General features: G+C 55.5%; 3 protein-coding genes across 12 annotated transcripts; all 3 read left to right on the top strand.

The window, feature by feature from the left end:
- The first annotated feature begins 349 nt into the window (after positions 1 to 349).
- On the top strand, positions 350 to 14621 carry TIA1 (TIA1 cytotoxic granule associated RNA binding protein). Of its 6 annotated transcripts, none has more exons than XM_071417734.1 (13): positions 350 to 527; positions 3872 to 3968; positions 5245 to 5338; positions 6795 to 6849; positions 6964 to 7001; positions 7472 to 7559; positions 7890 to 7965; positions 9059 to 9167; positions 10089 to 10184; positions 10296 to 10380; positions 10927 to 11050; positions 12076 to 12215; positions 13451 to 14621. In XM_071417734.1, exons 1-13 carry the CDS (start codon positions 502 to 504, stop codon positions 13560 to 13562), a joined length of 1140 nt encoding a protein of 379 aa, XP_071273835.1. In that variant the 5' UTR covers positions 350 to 501; the 3' UTR covers positions 13563 to 14621. The 6 variants fall into 6 exon arrangements, with proteins under 6 accessions (XP_071273835.1, XP_071273839.1, XP_071273838.1 ...); XM_071417738.1 differs by lacking the exon at positions 13451 to 14621 and adding an exon at positions 13101 to 13442; XM_071417737.1 differs by lacking the exon at positions 13451 to 14621 and adding an exon at positions 12907 to 13093.
- A 261-nt stretch (positions 14622 to 14882) lies between these two features.
- Positions 14883 to 23280, top strand: CUNH2orf42 (chromosome unknown C2orf42 homolog). 4 transcript variants are annotated; one of them, XM_071417602.1, is made up of 9 exons: positions 14883 to 15023; positions 15979 to 16805; positions 17624 to 17728; positions 18302 to 18433; positions 19017 to 19121; positions 20111 to 20218; positions 21664 to 21690; positions 21763 to 21925; positions 22963 to 23280. In XM_071417602.1, exons 1-9 carry the CDS (start codon positions 14998 to 15000, stop codon positions 23249 to 23251), a joined length of 1782 nt encoding a protein of 593 aa, XP_071273703.1. In that variant the 5' UTR covers positions 14883 to 14997; the 3' UTR covers positions 23252 to 23280. The 4 variants fall into 4 exon arrangements, with proteins under 4 accessions (XP_071273703.1, XP_071273706.1, XP_071273705.1 ...); XM_071417605.1 differs by having other exon boundaries at positions 22985 to 23240; XM_071417604.1 differs by having other exon boundaries at positions 21590 to 21690; positions 22985 to 23240.
- A 332-nt stretch (positions 23281 to 23612) lies between these two features.
- MRPS24 (mitochondrial ribosomal protein S24) lies at positions 23613 to 26882 on the top strand. 2 transcript variants are annotated; one of them, XM_071417745.1, is made up of 5 exons: positions 23613 to 23688; positions 24166 to 24234; positions 24602 to 24713; positions 25480 to 25766; positions 26162 to 26882. In XM_071417745.1, exons 1-4 carry the CDS (start codon positions 23662 to 23664, stop codon positions 25761 to 25763), a joined length of 492 nt encoding a protein of 163 aa, XP_071273846.1. In that variant the 5' UTR covers positions 23613 to 23661; the 3' UTR covers positions 25764 to 25766; positions 26162 to 26882. The 2 variants fall into 2 exon arrangements, with proteins under 2 accessions (XP_071273846.1, XP_071273845.1); XM_071417744.1 differs by having other exon boundaries at positions 25909 to 26882.
- The last annotated feature ends 100 nt before the right edge of the window (positions 26883 to 26982 follow it).

The raw sequence follows: 26982 nt of genomic DNA, 5'->3' as shown, positions 1-26982 counted from the left end.
CTTTATTTTCACACCTTTATTGCCATTTCCCTGCTCTGATGCCCCCCGTTCCCTGTGCCCACCAACACCTTTCCACCCCGCTTTTAAGCGCTTTCCTTTTAACACTTTTATTTTTAAGCCATTTCTTTTAAATCCTTTCATTTCTCACCCTTTTATCTTTAACGCCTTTTAAATCCCTTTATTTCTCACCCTTTATTTTTAACGCCTTTATTTTAAATCACTTTTCACCACTTTTTCTCGCTTTCCCCTCACGGCCGCGCATGCGCGGAGCAGCCGCGCGTCCCCGCGCCGTTCCCGCGCTCTCCCCGCGCACGCGCGTTCCCGCCCCCGCTCCCCCCCCACCCCCGGCCCTTCAGCCCGCCCGCCCGCCGCCATCTTGCGAGGAGCCGCCGCGGGACCGTCCGCCGGCGGGGCCGGCGCCGCTCGGGCTGCCCGGGCTGCCCAGGGCTCACGGGGCCGCCCCGGCGGGCGGGAAGAGCCGGGGCGGGCGGCGGCGGCGCCATGGAGGATGAAATGCCCAAGACCCTGTGAGTGGGGAGGGAGCGAGACCGCCTATTGTTCCCGGCTCCGCGGGGAGGGGCGGCCCGGGGTCGCCTCACGGACGGGCCCCTCAGGGCTCCGCCGCGGAGCCTCGGCCGCCCGCAGTGCTGCGGGACTGAGGGGCAGCCGGCCCCCTCCGGCAGCGAGGGGAGCCCGGCTCCCGCGGTATTGCTGCCCTTTCCCCGGTCCCAGTGCTGGGCACCGCCGGCCTGCCCTCCGCTCCGGGCGTTCCCCTGGGCCTCCAGCTCACATCTGGAGGGACAGGGCTATGTGGAAGCTGCGTGTCCCCTTCCCCAGTACGTCCCAACTCACATCTGGAGAGAAAAGGGGTCTGGAAAGTGTGTGCCCCTTGCCAGTCCATGCCAGGTCACATCTGGAGGGAAAAGCGGCCAGGAAGGTGTGTCCCCCCTTCTGCTGGATAGAAAGGGAGTTTGTAAAGTTTGTGCCACTCTCCGCAGTCCATGCCAGGTCACATCTGGAGGGAAGGCAGCGTGGAAGGTGTCGTCCCCTCCCTGGTACACCCACACACACCTGGAGGGAAAGGGGGTCTAAGGTGTGTGTGCCCCCCTGCCCTGTCCATCCCAGCCCGTGGCAGGGCACTGAACTGGGGTGATCCAGGTCCCTTCCACCGCAAACCATTCCTGGTGAGGATCCTGCCACTCTGTATGGTCCGTGTGGGTTTGGTGAGTGACGGGCTGGGTTTTGCTGTGGGGGCTGCCTTGGCACATGGCTGGAGCCCCCTGGCCTGCTCAGCAGCTCCATGGGAATGAGCAGGCAGTGCCCATGAATCCCGAGCTTGCCCCGGTGTTCAAAGCACTCTCTGAAGCTGTTGCTTCCCACGGAGGGAATTAGGAATTAGGAAGCCACGTCAGGGGAGGTTTAGGTTGGATTTTAGCAAAAGGTTTTAGCTGCAGAACCTGACTGTTGTGCACACCTGGGCTGTTTCCCTCCTTCTCCCAGGCAGGTGGTACCTGGAGTACTTTTCCCTTGTTTGGGTCAGGGCAGTCAGGCTCCACTCTTGCCATCCCAGCCCTAGGAGCCTTTTTGTGCAGTGCAGCAGGAAGGACAGGAGGGAGGGAAAGAGGGAATCATTGCAAGGTGAGGGATTGCTGTGCCCTGGGAGTGCTGCCCCTCCCCAGGGCCTGAGTGACCCCAGGACAACAAAACCCTGATGTGCCTCACCCCAGCTGTCCTGAGCACTCCCTGCTTCCCCAATCCCGCTGTTTTCCCACATTTTGGGAGCTATTCCTGGCCTCTGCAAACATAGGCTGGTGCTGTGTTTATTTGGGGAGGTGTTTTCCCCATCCCAAGGCTCGGTGCGTGCCAAGGAATGCAGGTGCCTGTCCTGGAGCACGTGCAGCTGCTGGCACCCACAGGGCATCACTGAGCTTGCAAAAGACCTGCAGGATCACTGAGTGCTGCCTTAAAACACAGCTCAGGGCTCTGCCAATCCAGGCTGGCATTTCTGTGAGTCCCTCCCTGGGGCTTTCTGGGGTCCCACAGGGAATTGTCACCAGGGGTGTCACAGGTCGGGTTTGGAAGGAGCAGCAAGTGCAGCTCAGGTTGGATGTTCAGTGTAGGGATATGGGAACTGGAATTCTGTACTGGGAAATCAATTAGGGATATGGGAACTGGAATTCTGTACTGGGAAATCAATTAGGGATATGGGAACTGGAATTCTGTACTGGGAAATCGATTAGGGATATGGGAACTGGAAGCCTCTCTGATCCCACTCTCACCTGGGCTTGTGGGGAGAGAGGGTCCTGCTGTTAATTGCCTTAATGAAGTGCTCTAATCCCTCCTCGTTTCACCATTCTGAGGAAACTTGTCAGAAGTGCAGGAATGGCTCACTCAGAGCCAGACAAAGCCTGTAAAGATCTGTTTGGAGATTTTAAACCCCATCCTGCCTCAAACACTTGTCCAAGCACAGAGCTCCTGGATGAGCCTGGATGACAAAACTCTGTCTCCTTCCCCCATAACCAAAGCTTGGATCACAAACAGCTTGGATTTGCTGCTGGCTGCTTTCTGGCAGCCCCTGTGCCCCTCTGGGGGCACTGCAGGTGCTCCAGGGTGGTTCCAGGGCTGGCATTTGGCCAGGATTCCCGGGCAGAGGCTCCCCCAGAGCGTTCCTGAGCAGGAGCTGCGGCTGCACCGCGGGGGCTGAGGTTTCTCACTGGGCTTTTTATAAAAATCCCATGATTTGGGCACAACAACACCAACAAAACAACAAACCAGCCACCCCTGGGCCCTGGTGGGAGTGGGGGTTTGGGCTGTGGCTGTGCTGGGCAGGCTGATCCCTGCACTCCAGCACGTTGGCACTCAGGCATTCCAGGCACACCTGGCAATCCCAAAACCTCAGGGCTTCGGGAGGAAGCGGCCAAATGTTGTGGAAAATGTGGGCAAACATCTCAGGAAAAAGCCTGAGCTGCTGGGGCAGGGGTGGTGGGGTAGGGATGTGGGAGTTGGAACTTCTGTACTGAGAAATCATAATAGGAATATGGGAACTGGAGTTTCTGTGCTGGGAAATCATAATAGGAATATGGGAACTGGAATTTCTGTACTGGGAATTCAGTGTAGGAATATGGGAACTGGAATTTCTGTACTGGGAAATCATAATAGGAATATGGGAACTGGAATTCTGTACTGGGAAATCATAATAGGAATATGGGAACTGGAATTTCTCTACTGGGAATTCAGTGTAGGGATATGGGAACTGGAATTCTGTACTGGGAATTCAGTGTAGGGATATGGGGACTGGGAAATCAATGTAGGGATATGGGAATTGGAATTTCTGTACTGGGAATTCAGTGTAGGGATATGGGAACTGGGAAATCAATGTAGGGATATGGGAACTGGAATTCTGTAGTGGGAAATCAATGTAGGGATATGGGAATTGGAATTTCTGTGCTGGGAATTCAGTGTAGGGATATGGGAATTGGAATTTCTGTACTGGGAATTCAGTGTAGGGATATGGGAACTGGGAAATCATAGTAGGAATATGGGAACTGGAATTTCTGTGCTGGGAATTCAGTGTAGGGAAGGTCAAGTTCATGGAGCCGTGGAATCCTGGATTGGTTTGGGTGGGAAGGGACTCAAAGCCCACCCAGTGCCACCCCTGCCATGGCAGGGACACCTCCCACTGTCCCAGGGGGCTCCCAGCCCTGTCCAGCCTGGCTGGGGACATTCCCGGGGGTCCAGGGATGGACACAGCTCCTCTGGGAGTTCCATCCCCATATCCCAGCTTTCCCCATCACTTCCTCCCTGGTCCCAAACCCCTCTCCAAGCTCCAGCATGTCCAACATCCGTGTCCCTGCCTGTGTTTGTCCCTCAGGTACGTGGGGAACCTCTCCAGGGACGTGACCGAGGCTCTGATCCTGCAGCTCTTCAGCCAGATCGGGCCCTGCAAGAACTGCAAGATGATCATGGATGTAAGAGCCCCAGGCCTCTGCTTCCCCTGCTCTCCTCAGGGCTGCTGCCTCCAGGCTGGGCCTGTGCCTCTGGGATTTCCCCTGGAATTGGGAACAGGCACCTGAAATAAACCTGGAGGTGGCTCTGGCATCGTTTCTGCACGGGCCTGCAGGATGGGTGGACATGGAGAGGGACAGGGAACCCCCTCATTAAATCAGGAGGGGATTGAAAACGAGGTTTGAAAAGGTCTTTGCCATAATTTTCCCTTTCTAAAGGAAAATTGAAAGCTCTGGGAGTGTTGTTAGTCCCTGTAGGGTCAGAAAACCTGTCCAGGTGGGGCTGTGGAGGTGCCAGCAGTCAGAGGCTGAGCAGAGCAGCCAGAGCCTGGCTTTGTGTCCCTAATCCTGGGTTGGTGTCTCTAATCCTGGGTTTGAGTCCCTAATCCTGGGTTTGAGTCCCTAATCCTGGGTTTGTGTCCTTTATCCTGGGTTTGTGTCTCTAATCCTGGGTTTGAGTCCCTAATCCTGGGTTTGTGTCCCTAATCCTGGGTTTGAGTCCCTAATCCTGGGTTTGAGTCTCTAATCCTGGCTTTGTGTCCTTTATCCTGGGTTTGTGTCTCTAGTTCTGGGACTCAAACTAATCCCAAGTTTGAGTCCCAAATCCCAACTGAGAGTCCCTGATCCCAGCTCAATGTCGCAAGTCCCAGCTCAGGTCCCCAATCCCAGCTCAGAGTCCCCAGTCCCAGCTCAGAGTCCCCAATCCCAGCTCAGAGTCCCCAGTCCCAGCTCAGAGTCCCCAGTCCCAGCTCAGAGTCCCCAATCCCAGCTCAGAGTCCCCAATCCCAGCTCAGAGTCCCCAGTCCCAGCTCAGAGTCCCCAATCCCAGCTCAGAGTCCCCAGTCCCAGCTCAGAGTCCCCAATCCCAGCTCAGGTCCCCAATCCCAGCTCAGGGTCTCCGATCCCAGCTCAGGTCCCCAATCCCAGCTCAGAGTCCCCAATCCCAGCTCAGGTCCCCAATCCCAGCTCAGAGTCCCCAATCCCAGCTCAGGTCCCCAATCCCAGCTCAGAGTCCCCGATCCCAGCTCAGAGTCCCCAATCCCAGCTCAGAGTCCCCAATCCCAGCTCAGAGTCCCCGATCCCAGCTCAGGGTCCCTGATCCCAGCTCAGGGTCCCCAATCCCAGCTCAGGGTCCCCAATCCCAGCTCAGGTCCCCAATCCCAGCTGAGAGTCCCCAATCCCAGCTCAGAGTCCCCAGTCCCAGCTCAGGGCCCTGATCCCAGCCCGTTCCCTGTCTCAGACAGCTGGCAATGATCCCTACTGCTTCGTGGAGTTCTACGAGCACCGGCACGCGGCCGCAGCGCTGGCTGCCATGAACGGCAGGAAGATAATGGGTAAGGTAAGGTGCCCTGCTCCGGGGTGAGTCTGGGGCACAGCGGCTGTGCCAGGGGCAAATCCTGCTGGGAGAGGCTGTGAGAGGGGCAAATCCTGCTGGGAGAGGCTGTGAGAGGGGCAAATCCTGCTGGGAGAGGCTGTGCCAGGGGCAAATCCTGCTGGGAGAGGAGGGCACCTGCTGCAGATGTGGGACTCTGCCTTTGGGGTGGAGATCTCAGTGGGCCAGGGCTCAGAAGAAGAGTTGAGAGGGTTAGGAGCAGTTCAGGGTGATGGGAGGAGAAGTTCAGGATTTTGGGAGGAGGAGTTCAGGATTTTGGGAGAAGTTCAGGATTTTGGGAGGAGTTGAGGAGTTCAGAAATTCAGGGTGTTGGAAGAGTTCAGAGCATTGGGAGGAGAAGTTCAGGATTTTGGGAGGAGTTCAGAGCGTTGGGAGGAGAAATTCGGGATTTTGGGAGGAGAAGTTCAGGGTGTTGGGAAGAAGAGTTCAGGATTTTGGGAGGAGAAATTCGGGATTTTGGGAGGAGAAGTTCAGGATTTTGGGAGGAGGAGTTCAGAGCATTGGGAGGAGGAGTTCAGGGTGTTGGGAGGAGCAGTTCAGGATTTTGGGAGGAGGAGCTCAGGGTGTTGTGGGGATCGCAGGGCTGAGCACACAGAGCCGGGAGCACAATCACACAATTCCAGCGTGGTGGGGCTGGGAGGCCCCTCTGGAGAGGATCCCCTGCCCAAGCCCATTGAGAGCAGTGCACAGGGCAGAGTTCAGGCAGGGCTTGGATGCCTGCTGAGAAGGAGCTCCCACAGCCTGTTCCAGGCCTCCAAGGAAACCTTTCCTTCCTATTTTCCTTCCTATTTTCCTTCCTATTTTCCTTCCTTTTTTCCTTCCTTTTTTCCTTCCTATTTTCCTTCCTATTTTCCTTCCTATTTTCCTTCCTTTTTTCCTTCCTATTTTCCTTCCTATTTTCCTTCCTTTTTTCCTTCCTATTTTCCTTCCTATTTTCCTTCCTATTTTCCTTCCTATTTTCCTTCCTTTTTTCCTTCCTATTTTCCTTCCTATTTTCCTTCTTTTCCTCACATTCAGGTAGAACCTCCCCTGTTTCAGTCCCTGCCCTGTCACAGTGGTCACAGTCTGTCCCCATCCTGTTCAATCACCCTTGAGGCATTTGGGAGCCATTCCCTGTGTCCTGTCCCTCCACCTCCTGTCCCCAGTCCCTCTCTGGATCTCCTGGATCCCCTTTGGGCCCTGGAATGTGCTGGAAGCTCTCCCTGGAGCTTCTCCTCTCCAGGCTATCTCTAACCCTATTAATTTAAGAACAAACCCTCTCCCTTATTTTCCCTTAAGAAAAATATCTCCAACTTGAGTTTGAAGGCCAGCCTTGCCCTGTAGGGTCAGATTTGAGCTCTGGAGGTGTCTGAGCTTTTTGGGATTGGCCAAATCCAATGTGTGATTGCCATTTGCAGGAGGTCAAAGTGAACTGGGCCACCACCCCCAGCAGCCAGAAGAAAGACACCAGCAGTAAGTGTCACCTGAGCAAGGTGGGAAACAGAAACGCAGCACACAGAGCTCTGTGGGAATGGTTTTTCATTGGAATCCTAATTATTTATTGTGTTTGTGTTAATTAAACTTCAGGGCAAATCTGATCTTTGCCATCACACAGCGTTCGCAAGGTAATTGTAATTTTTTAAACATCACATTGTGGATCTCCAGGGTGTTCCCTGGAGCTGATTTTTGGGGGTTTTTGTTTGTTTTCCATTGAATTTTTATGGAAAAAAATTCCATTAAATTCTCTTCCATTTCCCTGTAGCATTTGGTGCAAATCTGTGGCTGTTTGCTCCCTGGGCAGTTGGGAATTAAAACCCAAAATGCCTCATTCTGGATTTTTGAGGCACATTGAGCATCTCCCTCAAGGAGCACCCAGAATGAGTTTCTGGATCACTCCCAGCAACTTCTGTGGGGAAATCCTTGGAATTTCAGGCTGGTGGGGCTAAACCCCATCAGTGCCTGGTTTTTAATAAATGTATTTTGAATAACAGCTGAGTTTTAATAAAGGGTTTTTTAAGAAGAATTTTTTTTTCCCTTTGCTCTACTCAGAGTGCATCTTCAACCACTGAATGCTCCTTTCTCTTTTCCCCCCAAGACCATTTCCACGTTTTTGTGGGAGACCTCAGCCCTGAGATCACCACTGAGGACATCAAAGCAGCCTTTGCTCCCTTTGGAAGAATCTCGTAAGTCCTTGTGTGGGGCAGCCCAGGGGCTCTGTCCATGCTGGTGACAACTTCGTGCTGAGGGGGTGACACTGTGGCACTGCAGGGACAGCAGATCCCTTACCCCTCCTGATCTGCTTTCCCATCAGAATTTCCAGCTGCCCAAAAAAGGGGGTCACAAATTGACCCGAAAATGAAAGAATTCGGTTGACGGGCAACACACGTTCCTTTCAATTCCTGCTTTTTCATTTTTATTTTTATTTTCTGTTCATTTCTATGCAACGTTTGCAGCGAGCAGGTGGAATATGGTGGCAAATAAATCAGATTTTAAAAGTTCCCTTTGTGCTTTAGGGATGCACGGGTGGTCAAGGACATGGCCACGGGCAAGTCCAAGGGCTACGGCTTCGTCTCCTTCTTCAACAAATGGGTGAGAGATCTTGGGGTCCTTCCTCAAAAATGGGTGAAATCCTTTATTTCCCATCAATAAATGGGTAAAATCCTTTATTTCCCATCAATAAATGGGTAAAATCCTTCATTTCCCATCAATAAATGGGTAAAACCCCTTTATTTCCCTCTTCAATAAAAGGGTGAGAGATCTTTGTTTCCTTCCTCAAAAATGGGTGAAAACCCTTCATTTCCCTCTTAATAAATGGGTAAAATCCCTTATTTCCCATCAATAAATGGGTGAAATCTCTTCATTTCCCTCTTCAATAAAAGGGTGAGAGATCTTTGGGTCCTTCCTCAAAAATGGGTGAAATCCTTTATTTCCCAATCAAGAAATGGGTAAAATCCTTTATTTCCCATCAACAAATGGGTAAAATCCCTTTATTTCACATCAATAAATGGGTAAAATCCCTTCATTTCCCTCTTCAATAAATGGGTAAAATCCCTTATTTCCCATCAATAAATGGGTAAAATCCCTTTATTTCCCATCAATAAATGGGTAAAATCCCTTCATTTCCCATCAATAAATGGGTAAAATCATTTATTTCCCTCTTCAATAAATGGGTAAAATCCTTTATTTCCCATCAATAAATGGGTAAAATCCCTTCATTTCCCTCTTCAATAAATGGGTGAGAGGTCTTTGTTTCCCTCCTCAAAAATGGGTAAAACCCCTTAATTTCCCTCTTAAGAAATGGGTAAAATCCCCTCAGTTCCCTCTTCAATAAAAGAGTCAAAGATCTTTGTTTCCTTCCTCAAAAAAATGGGTAAAATCCCTTTATTTCCCTCTTCAATAAATGGTTAAAATTCCTTCATTTCCCTCTTCAATAAAGGGGTAAAATCCCTTAATTCACCTCTTAATAAATGCTTAAAATCCCTTTATTTCCCTCTTAACAAATGCTTAAACCCCCTGCCATAAGCAGGGACCCCTCCCAGTGTTCCAGGGTGCTCCAAGCCCCATCCTGGGACACTCCAGGGTCACTCAGGGGGGCCCTGGGCTCTCCCCCCTGGCCCTGTCCCACAGGAGGGGTGCCAGCAGTGGGGTCAGTGGGGTTTTCCTGTCCCTCTGTCCCCTGCAGGACGCTGAGAACGCCATCCAGCAGATGGGGGGCCAGTGGCTCGGGGGCCGGCAGATCAGGACCAACTGGGCCACCAGGAAACCTCCAGCTCCCAAGAGCACCTATGAGAGTAGGTGCCCACCCTGTGCCCTGCCAGCTCCTGCAGTGGGGGGATCCCAGAGTTTTTGGGGTGGGAAGGAGCTCAGAGCCCATCCCACCCCACCCTTGCCTTGGGCAGGGACACCTTCCCCAATCCCAGGGTGCTCCAAGCCCTGCCCAGCCTGGCCTTGGACACCAGCAGGGATCCAGGGGCAGCCACAGCTGCTCTGGGAATTCCATCCCAAAATCCCATTTAAATCTCCCCTTTCCCAGTTTGAACCATTCCCTGTGTCCTGTTCCTCCATCCCTTGTCCCCAAGCTCTCCTGGAGCCCCTTCAGGCCCTGCAAGGGCTCTGAGGTGTCCCTGTAAAGATTTGCAGTCATTCCCAACAATCCTGTGCCAGTCAGGACTGGAATTCCCCCCCAGTTCCCATCCCAGCCCTTTGCAGACCCCACACCCAATCTCTGCAGCCCTTTGCAGACCCCACACCCAATCTCTGCAGCCCTTTACAAACCCCAGTCCCAATCTCTGCAGCCCTTTGCAGACCCCAATCCCAATCTCTGCAGCCCTTTGCAGACCCCAATCCCAATCTCTGCAGCCCTTTGAAAACCCCACACCCAATCTCTGCAGCCCTTTGCAGACCCCACACCCAATCTCTGCAGCCCTTTGCAGACCCCAAACCCAATCTCTGCAGCCCTTTGCAGACCCCACACCCAATCTCTGCAGCCCTTTGAAAACCCCAAACCCATCTCTTGCAGCCCTTTGCAGACCCCACACCCAATCTCTGCAGCCCTTTGCAGACCCCAATCCCAGTCTCTGCAGCCCTTTGAAAACCCCAATCCCAATCTCTGCAGCCCTTTGCAGACCCCAAACCCAATCTCTGCAGCCCTTTGCAGACCCCACACCCAATCTCTGCAGCCCTTTGCAGACCCCAAACCCAATCTCTTGCAGCAAACACCAAACAATTGTCCTACGACGAGGTGGTCACTCAGTCCAGCCCCAGCAACTGCACCGTGTACTGCGGGGGGGTCACCTCGGGCCTCTCAGGTACGTGTGGCCCCACCCAGCCCTGCCAGCCCCGCCCCCGGCAGCGCGGGTGCCTCACCTGCTGTGTGTCTGTCTGTCTGTCTGTCTGTCCGTCCGTCCTTCCTGCTCCAGAGCAGCTGATGCGCCAGACCTTCTCCCCCTTCGGGCAGATCATGGAGATCCGCGTGTTCCCCGACAAAGGCTACTCCTTCGTCAGGTGGGGGACATGGGGGGTCCCGGGGGGAGTGGGATTGGTGTCCCAATAAATATCCCAGCAAATATTCCCAATAAATATCTCAGTAAATATTCCCAATAAATATCCCATAAATATCCCATAAATATCCCAATATATATTCCAATAAATATCCCATAAATATCCCAATAAATATTTCCAATAAATATCCCAATAAATATTTCCAATAAATATCCCAATAAATATTTCCAATAAGTATTCCAAATAAATATTCTCAATAAGTATTCCCAATAAATATTTCCAATCAATATCCCAGTAAATATTTCCATTCAATACCCTAATCAATACCCCCATAAATATCCCAATAAATATTCCCAACCCATACCCCAATCAGTATCCCAATCAATACCCCAATCAATCAATATCCCAACCAGTATCCCAATCAATACCCCAGTCAATCAATACCCCAATCAGTCAATACCCCAGTCAATATCCTAATCAATCAGTACCTCAATCAATCAATCAATCAATCAATCAATCAATCAATACCCAATCGATCAATACCCCCAGGTTCAGTTCCCATGAGAGCGCTGCCCACGCCATCGTCTCCGTCAACGGCACCACCATCGAGGGCCACGTGGTCAAATGCTACTGGGGCAAGGAGACGCCCGACATGGCCAGCCCCGTGCAGCAGGTGCTAATTAACCACTGCTAATTGGCTGGGAGCTGGCAGTGACAGGGAGGGAGGGAGGGAGGGATGGGGGATGGATGGATGGATGGATGATGGATGGATGGATGGATGATGGATGGATGGATGGATGGATGGATGGATGGATGGATGGATGATGGATGGATGGATGATGGATGGATGGATGATGGATGGATGATGGATGGATGGATGATGGATGATGGATGGATGATGGATGGATGGATGGATGATGGATGGATGGATGGATGATGGATGGATGATGGATGGATGGATGATTGATGGATGGATGGATGATGGATGGATGGATGATGGATGGATGGATGATGGATGATGGATGATGGATGGATGATGGATGGATGATGGATGGATGGATGGATGGATGGATGATTGATGGATGATGGATGATGGATGATGGATGGATGATGGATGGATGATGGATGGATGGATGGATGGATGATGGATGGATGGATGGATGGATGGATGATTGATGGATGATGGATGGATGGATGATGGATGATGGATGGATGCATGGATGGATGATGGATGATGGATGGATGATGGATGATGGATGGATGGATGGATGATGGATGGATGATGGGTTGATGGATCCATGGATGGATGGATGATGGATCCATGGAAGGATGGCTGATGGATCCATGGATGGATGGATGATGGATCCCTGGATGGATGGATGATGGATGGATCCCTGGGTGGGTTGATGGATCCATGGATGGATGGGTTGATGGATCCCTGGATGGATGGATGTTGGATCCCTGGGTGGATGGATGGATGGATGGATGGATGGATGATGGATGGATGGATGGATGATGGATGGATGGATGGATGGATGGATGATGGATGGATGGATGGATGGATGGATGATGGATGGATGGATGGATGATGGATGGATGTTGGATCCCTGGGTGGATGATGGATGTTGGATCCCTGTGTGTGTGGCTGGTGCTGGGTGCCCGGCGCGTTCCGGTCGCTGACGGTGCCGTGTGTCCCAGGGCCAGCTGAGCTACCCGCCGGCCTACGGGCAGTGGGGGCAGTGGTACGGCGGTGCCCAGCTGGGCCAGTACGTGCCCAACGGATGGCAGGTGCCCACCTACGGCGTGTACGGCCAGGCCTGGAGCCAGCAGGGCTTTGGGTGAGTCCTGAGAGCTTCACCCCAAATTCACCCCAAAGTCATCCCAAATTCATCCCAAATTCACCCCAAATTCACCCCAAATTCATCCCAAATTCATCCCAAAGTCACCCCAAATTCATCCCAAATTCACCCCAAATTCACCCCAAATTCATCCCAAATTCATCCCAAATTCACCCCAAAGTCACCCCAAAGTCACCCCAAATTCACCCCAAATTCACCCCAAATTCACCCCAAATTCATCCCAAATTCATCCCTTTGGGAAGGGATCCACAGCAGGGTGGGGACATCCCAGTGAGGTGGGGACATCTCAACAGGGGTGGGGACATCCCAGCAGGTGACACCCCTCCCTCATCCCCCCAAATCCCCCCAAGCCCCTTCCCCACAACCTCCAGGCCTTGTTTACAGATCCCTGAAGGATTTTTATTTGTGAATCCATAAAGGATATTTCAGCAATCCCTAAAGGATTTTGATTTAATTTAGCAACCCCTAAAGGATTATTTCAGCAATCCCTAAAGGGTATTTATTTAATTTAACAATCCCTAAAGGATATTTTAACAATCCCCAAAGTATATTTATTTAATTTAACAATCCCTAAAGGATATTTTAACAATCCCCAAAGTATATTTATTTAATTTAACAATCCCTAGAGGATATTTCAGCAGTCCCTAATGATTTCTTCCCCCCAATCCAGGCAGAGCCAGTCCTCAGCCCCATGGTTGGCTCCCGGGTACAGTGTGCAGCTTCTCTAGCAATCCCTAAAGGGTTTTTATTTAATTTAACAATCCCTAAAGGATATTTTAACAATCCCCAAAGTATATTTATTTAATTTAACAATCCCTAAAGGATATTTTAGCAATCCCTAATGATTTTTTCCCCCCAGTGCAGTCAGAGCCAGTCGTCAGCCCCATGGTTGGCTCCCGGGTACAGCGTGCAGCTTTTCTAGCAATCCCTAAAGGATATTTATATAATTTAACAATCCCTAAGTGATATTTATTTAATTTAGCAATCTCTAGAGGATATTTTAGCAATCTCTAAAGGATATTTCAGCACTCCCTAATGATTTCTTCCCCTCCCCAGGCAGAGCCAGTCATCACCCCCCGGGTACAGCGTGCAGCTTTTCTAGCAAACCCTAAAGGATTTTGATTTAATTTAGCAATCCCTAAATGATATTTATTTAATTTAGCAATCTCTAAAGGATATTTTAGCAATCCCTAATGATTTCTTCCCCTCCCCAGGCAGAGCCAGTCCTCACCCCCCTGGATGGCCCCCGGCTACAGCGTGCAGGGCCAGAACGGCGCCGTGGTGCCCCCCCAGCCCGGCTTCCGCGTGGGCTTCGAGACCCCCTGACCCCCCCAGAGCCCCCCCAGCGCTGAGATTGAACCAAACCCCTCCCTTTTCACCCCAAAACCACCCCGGATGCTGGATCGCCCCTCACCGCTGCCGCCTTTTTCTCTCGTCGTTATTTTTTGGGTTAATTTTTGATTTTGAATGTGTTTTTTTTTAGAAACACAAATTGCAGGGACTTGGCTGCCTTAGCTGAGAATTTGGGGCAGGAATTGCACAAAGTCATTCTTGGGGGGGTTTTTTGTTTTTTTTTTTTTTGGGATTTTTTTTCCCTCAGAAAGAGCTGGGAAAAAACCACCCCAAAAGAAGCCAAAAGTGTGGGAATCTGGAGCTGCCTTCAGCCTCACACCTCTGTTTTAGAGGAGCCTCTTGGAGGAGGCTTTTTTACAAGATAAATCCTTCGTTTACATCCTTTTTTTGTGGATCTCAGTGTGTTTTTCAGGGTCGGGTTTTTGCCTTATGCTGGGGAAAAAAATAAAACACAAAAATTTAAAAAAGGGACTCAAAAGTGCCCAACTCTCCCCACGTGAGCCAAGATTCCCACCCTGGGACAGCAAAATTCCTGTTGCTAAAATGTGACAGATCCCTCCGGGGCTTGGTTGGTTTTTTTTCTTAATTTTTTACTGATTTCTACATTTTCCTGTACTGATTCTGTAAAATATTCAGAGCAAATTGAAGAATTTTTGCACAACCTTCGGCCACTTTTGTACGTTTTCCTTATTTAAAGGTAGGACATGGAGCCTTTTGATGTGATTTATGCCTCAAATCTTCCTTGGTTTTTTTTTGTCCTTCTTTTTTGTGGATATGAGGTGTCTCTTGGAATATAAAGTTTTTAATCCATTGTGTAAAATTCCCTCCGTAGCCCAGGTGTGTTTCACAAGGGAGTGAAGGTGAGAAGAGCTCCCAGACCTGATCTATCAGAGGCCAAAAAACTCCCTTTTTTATCCTACCTCTCGCCCAGCCTTTAAAAAAAAAAAAACCACAAAAAACTCACAAAAATGGAAAAAAACATGAAAAACATTTTTTTTTTTTTTTAAAAAAAAGGAAAAATGAAAAAACTGAGCTGCTTGTGTGCTGTGTTTTGTCAGGTGCTGGCGTGGTGGGATTGAGAGGGGGTGGGTGGAGCTGCTGAGATTTAGGGGGGGAAATGAGTGGAATTTGGGGGGAAAAGGCGAAATTTTGGGGGGAAAAAAGGGAAATAGGGGAATTCTCGCCGCGGGGGGCTGCTGGGAGTTGTAGTCCAAGCGTTGGGGATGTTTGATCTCCTCAGACTACAACTCCCAGCAGCCTTCGCGGTGCACCACGTGGTACCAGCGGGCCAATAGGAGCGCGCCGGTGGCGGAAGCGAGGCCGCTCTCACGGCGCTGCCGGCGGTGGTAACGGGGCCCAGGTACCGGGGCGGGCCCGGCGGCGGAGCTGACGTCACGGGCCGCGAGGGATGCTGGGAAACCCCGGGAAACGCCGGTGAGGGGCAACGAGACCCCCGGGGCCGGCCCTGAGGGGAGAGACCCCCGGGGCTGAGAGTGAAAGGAGAGGGCCCCGGACCCGGGGGTGAGGGGAGGTGGCACGGGGAGTGCCAGGGTGACCACTGGGGTGGCACAGGGGCTGCCAGGGTCGTCACTGGGTCTCTCAGGGTGGCACAGGGACTCTCAGGGTGACCATTGCAGTGGCACAGGGACTGCGTGGGTGACCATTGCAGTGGCACAGGGACTGCTGGGGTGGCACAGGGACTGTCAGGGTGACCATTGCAGTGGCACAGGGACTGTGTGGGTGACCACTGGGGTGGCACAGGGACTGCTGGGGTGGCACAGGGACTGTCAGGGTGACCATTGGAGTGACACAGGGACTCTCAGGGTGACCATTGGGGTGGCACAGGGACTCTCAGGGTGGTCACTGGGGTGGCAAAGGACCTGCCAGGGTGGCACAGGGCCTCTCAGGGTGGCACAGGGACTGTTGGGGTGGCACAGGGACTCTGAGGGTGGCACAGGGACTCTCAGGTGTTCACTGGGTGGCACAGGGACTCTCAGGGTGGCACAGGGACTCTCAGGGTGACCATTGGAGTGGCACAGGAACTCTCAGGGTGACCACTGAGGTGGCACAGGGCCTCTCAGGGTGGTACAGGGACTGTTTGGGGTGGCACAGGGACTGCCAGGATGATACAGGGACTCTGAGGGTGCTCACTGGGGTGGCACAGGGACTGTTGGGGTGGCACAGGGACTCTGAGAGTGGCACAGGGACTCTCAGGGTGTTCACTGGGGTGCCAAAGGGACTCTCAGGGTGCTCACTGGGGTGGCACAGGGACTCTCAGGGTGTTCACTGGGTGGCACAGGGACTCTCAGGGTGGCACAGGGCCTGTCAGGGTGCTCACTGTGGCCAGGCTCCCCCTGTGACCCCTCACCCTCTCCCCATCTCTCCCCAGCTCCATGGATCCGTGCCCAGGCAGGCCCAAAGCCCCGTCCTTCCTGTCCGACCTGGGCAAGGCCACCCTGCGCGGCATCCGCAAGTGCCCTCGCTGCGGCACCTACAACGGCACGCGGGGGCTCAGCTGCAAGAACAAAACCTGCGGGGCCGTGTTCCGGGCGGGCTCCCGCCGCCCGCCGGGCGCCGCCGACGCCGTCAGGCTCCTCAGCGGCACCCAGGGCCAGCTCTACTCCGTGCGCCAGCGCCAGCGCCGCTGCTTCGTGGAGCTGGGCGTGTCCGAGACGGCCATCCAGACCCCCGAGGGCACCCTGATCACCCAGCTGAGCTCGGGGCGCTGCCACGCGCCTGCCTGCGCCAGGGCGGCGGGCGAAGGGCAGTGCCAGCACCTGAAGCTGGCGCTGGGCTGCCAGGCCGAGGCCACGCCGCTGCCGCTCAAGAGCTCGGTGCTGGGCGCGGTGCAGGCACCCGCCGAGGCCAAGCAGAGCCTGTGGGAGTTGGCCACGGAGCCCTCGGGGCCGCTGGTGCAGAGGGTGACCAAGAGCGTGCTGGTGGTCAAGTGCAAGGCCAGCCAGAGGCACAGCCTGGGCTACCTGCACGCCAGCTTCGGGCAGCGCCGCTTCTCCTGCGCCTGCCGCGGGCCCGGGCACGGCCGTGCCAAGGGGGAGCAGCGGGAGGACGAGGAGGAGGAGGAGGACGAGGAGGAAGAGGAGGAGGAGGAGTCGCCCCCCACGCGCTGCATCCACTTCCTGGCCTGCATCTGCGCCTTCGCCAGCGACGAGAGCCTGGCCCAGGAGTTCTCCGAGTTCCTCGCCTCTGATGGCAGCGGTGGGAGCGGGCAGGGGTGGGGGGCACCCTAAAAACCCCCCTGGGCCATTCCGTGGTCCCAAATCCCCTGGGCAGCGGTGGGAGCGGGCAGGGGTGGGGGGCACCCTAAAAACCCCCCTGGGCCATTCCATGGTCCCAAATCCCCTGGGTGCTGGGTTTGTGCTGCCCCGTCCTGCTGTGAGCAAGGAGATGCACTGGGGCTGGGGGGCAGATCCCACTGGGTTTGGGGTCCTTTTCCAGGGCTGGGAACTGTGAACCCCTTCCCAGAGCAGCCTGTGGGGCTCATTCCCCCAAATCCCCTCCCACAGCAGGAATATTTGGGGTTCATTCCTCCCAAATCCCACAGAAGCAATACTTGGGGCTCATTCTCCTGAACCTACAGCAGGAATATCTGGGGTTCATACCCCATAACCCATAGCAGGAATATCTGGGGTTCATTCCCCCCAAATCCTCCATCAGGAATATCTGGGGTTCATTTCTCTGAACCCACAACAAGAATTTCTGGGGTTCATTCCCCTAAATCCCACAGCAGGAATATCTGGGGTTCATTCCCCCAAATCCCACAGCAGGAATATCTGGGGTTCATTCCCCCAAATCCCACAGCAGGAATATTTGGGGCTCACCCCATTAAGGAGGTTCTGCACCCCAATAACCCCACAAGGTGCAAACCACAATGGGAGCAGGATGAAACCCCCCCCCTCCCCTCCAAAGGAGCCTCCTGGGAGGCTGGGGGGTTCTCTGGGGTTTTGGGGTGTCCCCAGTGTCCCTGTGGCTGCTGGCTGGGATGGTTTAGGGACAGTCCTTGTGTCCCCACTCAGGTCTGAAGGGGACGGTGACCCCGCAGCTGCTCCGGGGCCCCACAGCGCGGGCACGGGGGGCGGCTGCTGCCAGGGCCAAGAGGAGGAGGAAGGAGCTGGGCCCAGGTGAGTGTCCCTGGGGAGGGCTGGGGGCTGGAACCCCCCCAGGGCAGCTCCGTGGGGTCAGAGCCAGCTGTGGCACCTCTGGAGCTGCTCCGTGGGGTCACATCCAGCTGTGGAACCTCTGGAGCTGCTCTGTGGGGTCACGTCCAGCTATGGAACCTCTGGAGCTGCTCCGTGGGGTCAGGTCCAGCTGTGGCACCTCTCGAGCTGCTCCGTGGGGTCAGGTCCAGCTGTGGCACCTCTGGAGCTGCTCCGTGGGGTCACATCCAGCTGTGGAACCTCTGGAGCTGCTCCGTGGGGTCAGGTCCAGCTGTGGAACCTCTGGAGCTGCTCCAGGCGTTAGGAACTCATGGGGGTCCCTGTTGGTGATGGGGGGACGGAGGCCTGGAGGAGGGAGGTGACATTGGGTGACAGTGGGTGGCACTGGGTGACACTGGGTAACAGTGGGTGGCACTGGGTGACACTGGGTGACATTGGGTGACACTGGGTAACAGTGGGTGACACTGGGTGACAGTGAGTGACAGTGGGTGGCAGTGGGTGACATTGGGTGACAGTTGGTGACAATCCCTCCCTCAGGCCCGCAGGTGCCCGGGCCCCTCCTGGCTCCAGACCCAGCTCATCCCAGCCCCAGGAGGAGCAGCCTGAGGAAGCTGCCCGTCGTCTCCTCCTCACCTTCCTCATCCTCCTCATCCTCCCTGAAGAGGCACGGTGAGCCCTGGAGCGCTGCCAGCTCAGGGTGTGCTCAGGCTGGTGGGGACCTGGGGAAGGAATTCCTGGTTTGAGGGTGTGAGGGGCTGGGATGGAGCTCCCAGAGCAGCTGGGGCTGCCCCTGCATCCCTGGCAGTGCCCAAGGCCAGGCTGGAGCCCCCTGGGACAGGGGGAGCTGTGGGACCATGGTGGGACCAGAGGAGCTTTGGGGTCCAGGAGTGGCTGGGCAGTGTCACAGGGCCCTCCTTGGGGTGATGTTTGGGGACACAGTGACATTGCAGTGTCCCCTCCTGGCTGGGCAGTGTCACAGAGCCCTGGGGATGGTGTTTGGGGACACAGTGACATTGCAGTGTCCCCTCCTGGCTGGGCAGTGTCACAGGGCCCTGGGGATGGTGTTTGGGGACACAGTGACATTGCAGTGTCCCCTCCCTGGCTGGGCAGTGTCACAGAGCCCTCCTTGGGCTGAGGTTTGGGGACACAGTGACATTGCAGTGTCCCCTCCTGGCTGGGCAGTGTCACCGAGCCCTGGGGATGGTGTTTGGGGACACAGTGACATTGCAGTGTCCCCTCCCTGTCCCCTCAGGCTGTCCCCAGGCGCTGGATGAGTCCCAGGTGTCCCTGTCCTTCCAGGAGTGGCTGGGCAGTGTCACAGAGCGCATCCACCAGACCATGCACTACCAGTTTGAGGGTGAGTGTGGGGACTCCCTGCAGGACTGGGGCTGTCCCCGGATGTTTTGTGGGGTTTCCTGTGGGGTCAGGGGGGGGATTCTGTCCCTCTGCCCTGCCCTGCCCAGGTGAGGCCCCACCTGCAGCTCGGGGCCCCTGGAGGAAACCACGGAGCTGCTCTGAGGGCTGGGAACCCCTGGAGCCAGACTGGGAGAGCTGGGAACGCTTTGGTGCCATTTTGGGAACGCTTTGGTGCCATTTTGGGAACGCTTTGGTGCCATTTTGGGAACGCTTCTGGTGCCATTTTGGGAACCCTTTTGGTGCCATTTTGGGAACGCTTCTGGTGCCATTTTGGGAACCCTTTTGGTGCCACTTTGGGAACACTTTTGGTGCCATTTTGGGAACCCTTTTGGTGCCATTTTGGGAACACTTTTGGTGCCATTTTGTACCCTCACCATCCATGCCATTGCCACCACCCCCTCCCCATTCTTCTCCCGGTGACCCCAAAACAGCAACAGGGAGGGTCCGGCCTCCAAATCCCAAACATTTCCCTGGGAATTCCCCCTTTGCTAATCCCATAAACCACAGAGACACTTAGGGTGACAGTTTGGTACCCTCATTCTCCTCCTCCTGACCAGAGTGACCCCAAAACAGCGACAGGGTGGGTCCAGCTTCCAAATCCCAAACATTTCCATCTGCTGACCCCCTGAGGCACAGGGACACTTTGGGGTGACAGTTTGGGACCCTCATTCTCCTCCCAGTCACCCCAAAACAGCGACAGCCTCCAAATCCCAAACATTTCCTTGGGAATTCCCAAGAATTTGGGGACACTTTGGGGTGACAATTTGGGACCTCCATTCTCCTCCCAGTGACCCCAAAACAGCGACGGGTTCCAAATCCCAAACATTTCCTTGGGAATTCCCCCAGTGCTGAGCCCCTGAGGCACGGGGACACTTTGGGGTGACAATTTGGGACCCCCAGCCCCTCCCTGAGCCCGCTGTCCCCCCACAGGCCACCCAGAGCCGCTGGTTTTCCACATCCCCCAGTCCTTCTTCGAGGCTCTCCAGCAGCGAATCTCCAGCGGCAGCGGCAAGAAGAGGCTGCCCAACTCCACCACGGGTGAGGAAAAAGGGGAAAACACCCCAAAATAAAGGGGAAACACCCCCCCAAAAAAGGGGAAACACCTCCCCCAAAAAAGGGGAAACAGCCCCCAGAAAAAGGGGAAACACCCCCCCAAAAAAAGGGGAAACACCTCCCCAAAAAAAAGGGGAAACAGCCCCAAAAAAAGGGGAAACACCCCCCAAAAAAAGGGGAAACACCCCCCAAAAAAGGGGAAACACCTTCCAAAAAAAGGGGAAACAGCCCCACAAAAAAAGGGGAAACACCCCCCAAAAAAGGGGAAACACCTTCCAAAAAAAGGGGAAACACCCCCCCAAAAAGGGGGGAAACACCTTCCAAAAAAAGGGGAAACACCCCCCCAAAAAAAGGGGAAACACCTCCCAAAAAAAAGGGGAAACACCTCCCCAAAAAAGGGGAAACACCTCCCCAAAAAAAGGGGAAACAGCCCCCCAAAAAAAGGGGAGGGGGGTGGAAATAAAGGGGAATAAATGGGGGGGGAAATAAAGGGGGAAAGGGGAAGGTGAAAATAAAGGGGGGAAATAGGGGGAAAAATAAAGGAGAAAAAAAGGGGGGAAAAGCAAAAGGGAGGGGGAAAAAAGGGGTGGAAAAATAAAGGGGAAAAGCGGGGGGGTAGGGAGGGAATAAAGGGGGGAAAATGGGGGGGAAATAAAGGGGAAAAAAGGGGGGAATAAAGGGGAAAAAGGGGGCAAATAAGGGGGGAAAGGGGGATGGAAAAATAACTGGGAAAAATAAAGGGGGGAAAAAAAGGGGAAAAATAAAGGGGGAAAAAAAGAGGTGGAAAAATAAAGGGGGGAAATGGGAATGGAAAAATAAAGGGGGGGGGAATAAAGGGGGGAAATGGAGGTGCACAAATAAAGGGGGAGAAAATAAAGGAGGAAGGGGTAGAAAAATAAAGGGGGATGGAAAAATGAAGGAGGGGAAAAATAACGGGGGGACAAAGGGTGGGAAAATTCAAGGGGGGGAAAGAGGAATAAAAAAGAAGGGGAAGGACGGAAAAGAGGAATAAAAAATTGGGAGGAAGGGGAGAAAATAAAGGGAGGAATGAGGCAAAAAAGGGAGGGAAAAGAAGCAAAAATGGCGGGAAAAACAAAGGGGGGAAAGAGGCAAAAAAGGGAGGGAAAAGAAGCAAAAATGGCGGGAAAAACAAAGGGGGGAAAGAGGCAAAAAAGGGAGGGAAAAGAAGCAAAAATGGGGGGGAACGAGGCGGAAAAGGGAGGGAAAAGAAGGAAAAAAGTGGGGAAGCAGAGGAAAAACCAAAGAGGGCTGATAGAAAACCAAGAGGGGCAGTAAAAGAAGGGGGAAGATGAAAGGGGCCGCAGCCCCCGAGCCCGCCCCGACCCCTCCCCGCAGCCTTCGTGCGCAGGGACGCGCTGCCCCTGGGCACCTTCTCCAAGTACACCTGGCACATCACCAACGTCCTGCAGGTCAAGCAGATCTTCGACACGCCCGAGGTAAGGCCGGGACACCCCCCCCGGACCCCCCCAGCCCCGCGGGGCCGGCCCTGAGCGCTGCCCGGCCCGCAGGTGCCGCTGGAGATCACCCGGAGCTTCGTGCAGAACCGCGACGGCTCCTACGAGCCCTTCCGCAGCCCCCGCGTGGAGGTGGAGAGCCTGCCCGAGGGGCTGGGCCCCCACGAGAGACAGCCCCCGCTGCGGCCCCTGGAGCTGCAGACCTTCCTCAAAGTCGGTGAGGCTCGGGGGAGCACGGCAGGACCCCAAAACGGTGCCCAGGAAGGGCAGGGTGGGACTTCAAAATAGCCCCCAGGAAGGGCAGGGTGGGACCCCAAAACAGCCCCCGGGAAGGGCAAAGTGGGACCCCAAAATAACCCCCGGGAAGGGCAAAGTGGGACCCCAAAATAGCCACGGGAAGGGCAGGGCGGGACCCCAAAATAGCCCCCAGGAAGGGCAGGGTGGGACCCCAAAATAGCCCCCAGGAAGGGCAGGGTGGGACCCCAAAATAGCCCCCAGGAAGGGCAGGGTGGGACCCCAAAACAGCCCCAGAAAGGGCAGGGTGGGGACCCCAAAACCCAGCTGGGAGGGGACACGGTGGGACCCCAAAACAGCCCCAGAAAGGGCAGGGTGGGACCCCAAAACAGCCCCGCGAAGGGCAGAGTATGATCCCAAAACAGCGCCCAGAAAGGGCAGGGTGAGACCCCAAAACCCAGCTGGGAGGGGCAGGATGGGACCCCAAAACAGCCCCAGGAGGTCCCAGCTCTGCATAGGGATGGGGGGGGCTTCAAGGGAAGGGCAGCAAGGGGGGTTCCATGGGGTTGGGGGGTTCAAGGAAGGGAAAAGGGGGGGGTTAATAGGGTTGGGGGTCCAGGGAGGGGCAGCAGGGGGGGTTCCATGGGGTTGGGGGGTTCAAGGAAGGGGAGAAAGGGGAGGGGGGGTTCTGTGGGGTTGGGGGTTTCAAGGGACTGGAAAAAGGGGGATCCTATGGGGTTGGGGGTTCAGGAAGGGGCAGCAGGGGGGGTTAATATTGTTGGGGGGTTTAGGGAGGGGGCATCAGGGGGTCCATAGGGTTTGGGGGTTTCAAAGGACAGGAAAAAGGGGGGGGGTTTCCATGGGGTTGGGGGTTCAGGGACAGGAAAAGGGGGTGGTTCCATGGGGTTGGGGGTGCATGGAGGGGCAGCAAGGGTGGTTCCATGGGGTTGGGGGTTCAGGGACAAGAAAAGGGGGGGTTTCCATGGGTTTGGGGGTCCATGGAGGGGCTCCCCGAGGCAGCCACGCCGCCGTGCCCCCCCAGGCCACACGTCCCCCACGCAGAAGGAGCCCACGCCCTTCACCATCGAGTGGATCCCCGACATCCTGCCCCGCTCCCGCCTGGGCGAGCTGCGCCTCAAGTTCCAGTACGGGCACCACGGGGGGCCCCGGCAGCCCCCCGGCCGCGGGACCCCCCCCGAGCCCCCCCTGGGCACCATCGCCTTCCCCTGAGCCCCCCGAGAACGGACGGGGGGCTCGGAGTGCGGGGGGCACCCCCAGAATAAAGCAGCGTCACCCCATGGGGGGCTGAGTGTGTGTGTGTGTGTGTGGGGCACCGGGATGGGGGGCAAAGAGGGAGCTGGGGGACCCCAAAATTGGGGGGAGACACCTGTGAGACCCCCAGAATGGGAGGGGGGAAAGGTGGGAGACCCTCAACATGGGGGGATAAGGGGGAAGGGAGCTGAGAGACCCCCAAAAGGAGCTCCCAGTTGCTCCCAGTAAGCACTCAGGAGGTGCCCAGTTGCCTTCAGGAGTCCCCGGGACCCCCGGTAGTCCCAGTGCTTGCAGTACTCCCAGTGTTCCCAGTCCCCCCAGTATCCCCCAGTACCCCCCAGTTCTCCCAGTGCCCCCAGTTTCCCCCAGTCCATCCCAGTTCATCCCAGTTCCCCCCTCGCTGTCCTCCCTCCGCCAGGGGCCGCTGCCGCCGCTCCCTCAGCCAAGATGGCGGCGGCCGCGCGGGCCCTGCGGGTGAGGGGAGAGCGGGAATGGGGGGGGAAAAACACCGAAATTAGGGAATATACCGAAATTAGGGAAAATACCGGGAATGGGGGAAAAACACCGGGTTTGGGGGACAGTGAGGGTGGGGGTGACAAGGGACACCGGGTTTGGGGACACTGGGGATGCGGCACACTGAGCCTGGGGAGCACCGGGCATGGCGGTGACAAGGGACAGCGGGAATGGGGGTGACAAAGGACACTGGGGATGGGGACACTGAGGGTGGGGGGCACTGGGTGAGAGGGCCGAGGGCTGCGGTGACACCGGGGACAGCGTGGGGTCACAGCAGTGGGGTCACAGCAGCGCTGTCCCCACTGCGGGGACAGCGGGGCTGCTCCGTGCGGCTCCTGGGGACACGCTGGCTGTGTTGGGGACAGGGACCGGGATGTCCCCAGCCCTGGGGACCGGGATGTCCCCTGCCAGCTGTCCCCAGCCCTGTCCCCTGTGCAGGTCCTTCCCCGTGCCCTCCATGTCCCCAGCGCCACCCGGCAGCTCCACACCAGCCCCGTGTGCCTCAAGGTGAGTCCTTGGGGACCCCGCTGCCGTGTCCCCCTGTCCCTTGTCCCTGCTGTTCCCATGTCCCCTGACCCCACTGTCCCATGTCCCTGCTGTCCCCCTGTCCCTGCTGTCCCCGTGTTCCCATATCCTCGCTGTTCTCGCTGTCCCCAATGTCCCCCTGTCCCTTGTCCCTGCTGTCTCCTGTCCTCACTGTCCCCTCTCCCTGTCCCCCTGTCCCTGTGTCCCCTGACCCCATGTCCCCTATTGTCCCATGTCCCCTGACGCTGCTGTCCCCCTGTCCCCTGACCCTGCTGTCCCAGTGTCCCCAATGTCCCCTGTCCCCACTGTCCCCAATGTCCCCGTGTCCCTGACACCGCTGTCCCCACAGACGCGGGCAGCGCGGGTGCGCGCGGGCAGAGGGGACAAGATGGTGACGTACGAGCAGGCGCACGCGCCGCACCACATCGGGCACCGCAAGGGCTGGCTGTCCCTGCACACCGGTGCGTGACACGGGGACAGGGCCGGGGGACAGGGAGGGACATGGGGGACAAGGGGGATGGGGGCAGGAGGGGACAGGGGGATGGCCCGTGGGGCACCATGAGGACACGGGGGCACGGTGGGGACAGGGCAGTGTGGGGCACGTGAGGGGACACAGGGACATGTGGGCATGGTGGGCACAGTGACGTGGACATCCTGGGCATGGGACACAGGGACATGTGGGCATGGTGGGCACAGTGACGTGGACATCCTGGGCATGGGACACAGGGACATGTGGGCATGGTGGGGACAGTGACACGTGCTACCCATGGGCATCCTGGGGACAGAACACACAACTCCTGTGGTGCCAGGACCACGGCTGGGCTGAGCACCCAGTGCCACCAGTGCCACCAGCACCCTGTCCCCTCAGGGAACCTGTGTGGCGAGGCAGGCACGGCACAGGCAGGGGTGACCCAGTGCCACCCGTGTGTCACCAATGTCCCCTGTGTCCCCAAGGAACCTGTGTGGCGAGGTGGGTGCTGCACAGTGTGGGGTGACCCAGTGCCACCCGTGTGTCACCAATGTCCCCTGTGTCCCCAGGGAACCTGTGTGGCGAGGCAGGGGCGGTGCAGCTGGGGGTCCCTCAGTGTAATCCAGTGTGTCCCCAATGTCCCCTGTGTCCCCTGTGTCCCCAGGGAACCTGTGTGGCGAGGCAGGGGTGGCCCAGCGGGATGGGACCCAATGCCACCTGTGTGTCACCAATGTCCCCTGTGTCCCCCGTGTCCCCAGGGAACCTGTGTGGCGAGGCAGGGGCGGCCCAGCGGGCCCTGGAGGACGCGTTCCTGCGGCGGTTCCTGGCCGGGACCTTCCCGGGTTTGCTCCTGGACGAGCCGGTGCTGAAGCGCCGCGGGAACCTCCTGGTGCTCTGTGCCCTGCTGGCGCGGGCACTGCCGCCCCACAAGCTCTACTTCCTGCAGGGCTACACCGAGACCCTGCTCGGCCACTTCTACAAGTGCCCCGTGCGCCTGGAGCTGCAGACCCTGCCCGCCCGCCTGCCCTACAAGTTCCTCTAGGGAATAAACCCATAAATGTTCCTAAAGGAATGATCTGGAATGTCCTCGGTGTGCCCTACAAGATCCTCCAGGGAATAAACCCATAAATGTTCCTAAAGGAATGATCTGGGTTGTCCTCAATGGGCCCTACAAGTTCCTCTAGGGATAAACCTGTAAATGGTCCTAAAAACCTATAAATGGCCCTAAAGGAATGATCTGGAATGTCCTCGGTGTGCCCTACCAGTTCCTCTAGGGAATAAACCTGTAAATAGCCCTAAAAAACCTATAAACGGCCCTAAAGGAATGATCTGGAATGTCCTCGGTGTGCCCTACAAGATCCTCCAGGGAATAAACCCATAAATGTTCCTAAAGGAATGATCTGGGTTGTCCTCAATGGGCCCTACAAGTTCCTCTAGGGATAAACCTGTAAATGGTCCTAAAAAACCCATAAACGGCCCTAAAGGAATGATCTGGAATGTCCTCAATGGGCCCTACAAGTTCCTTTAGGGATAAACCTGTAAATGGTCCTAAAAACCCCATAAACGGCCCCAAAGGAATGATCTGGAATGTCCTCGGTGTGCCCTACAAGCTCCTCTAGGGAATAAACCCATAAATGTTCCTAAAGGAATGATCTGGGTTGTCCTCAATGGGCCCTACAAGTTCCTCTAGGGATAAACCTGTAAATGGTCCTAAAAACCTATAAATGGCCCTAAAGGAATGATCTGGAATGTCCTCGGTGTGCCCTACCAGTTCCTCTAGGGAATAAACCTGTAAATAGCCCTAAAAAACCTATAAACGGCCCTAAAGGAATGATCTGGAATGTCCTCAGTGTGCCCTACAAGTTCCTCTAGGGATAAAACTGTAAATGGTCCTAAAAAACCCATAAACGGCCCTAAAGGAATGATCTGGAATGTCCTCGGTGTGCCCTACACGCTCCTCTAGGGAATAAACCCATAAATGTTCCTAAAGGAATGATCTGGGTTGTCCTCAATGGGCCCTACAAGCTCCTCTAGGGAATAAACCTGTAAATGGTCCTAAAAAACCCATAAACGGCCCTAAAGGAATGATCTGGAATGTCCTTGGTGTGCCCTACAAGCTCCTCTAGGGCCGGGAATAAAAAAACCCATAAATGTTCCTAAAGGAATGATCTGGGGTATCCTCACTGTCCCCACAGTGTCCCTGTGCCCGACAATGTCCCCGTGTCCCACATGCCATCCCCATGTCCCCGCAGTGTCCCTGT

This window comes from Agelaius tricolor, unplaced genomic scaffold (genome assembly GCF_023055355.1).
Source record: "Agelaius tricolor isolate 1412-34295 unplaced genomic scaffold, bAgeTri1.0.p SCAF_70, whole genome shotgun sequence".
Lineage (NCBI taxonomy): Eukaryota > Metazoa > Chordata > Aves > Passeriformes > Icteridae > Agelaius > Agelaius tricolor.
This window is presented reverse-complemented; position numbering and strand designations above follow the sequence as displayed.

Coding starts and splice junctions, on each gene's coding strand:
- TIA1 (XM_071417734.1), top strand. CDS start 502: ATGGAGGATGAAATGCCCAAGACCCT. Junction 3,969..5,244: donor ACTGCAAGATGATCATGGAT/GTAAGAGCCCCA, acceptor TCCCTGTCTCAG/ACAGCTGGCAATGATCCCTA. Junction 7,560..7,889: donor GCTCCCTTTGGAAGAATCTC/GTAAGTCCTTGT, acceptor TTTGTGCTTTAG/GGATGCACGGGTGGTCAAGG.
- CUNH2orf42 (XM_071417601.1), top strand. CDS start 14,998: ATGCTGGGAAACCCCGGGAAACGCCG. Junction 18,434..19,016: donor ATCCTCCCTGAAGAGGCACG/GTGAGCCCTGGA, acceptor CTGTCCCCTCAG/GCTGTCCCCAGGCGCTGGAT. Junction 20,219..21,589: donor GCTGCCCAACTCCACCACGG/GTGAGGAAAAAG, acceptor CCCTCCCCGCAG/CCTTCGTGCGCAGGGACGCG.
- MRPS24 (XM_071417745.1), top strand. CDS start 23,662: ATGGCGGCGGCCGCGCGGGCCCTGCGG. Junction 23,689..24,165: donor CGGCCGCGCGGGCCCTGCGG/GTGAGGGGAGAG, acceptor TCCCCTGTGCAG/GTCCTTCCCCGTGCCCTCCA. Junction 24,235..24,601: donor CCAGCCCCGTGTGCCTCAAG/GTGAGTCCTTGG, acceptor CTGTCCCCACAG/ACGCGGGCAGCGCGGGTGCG.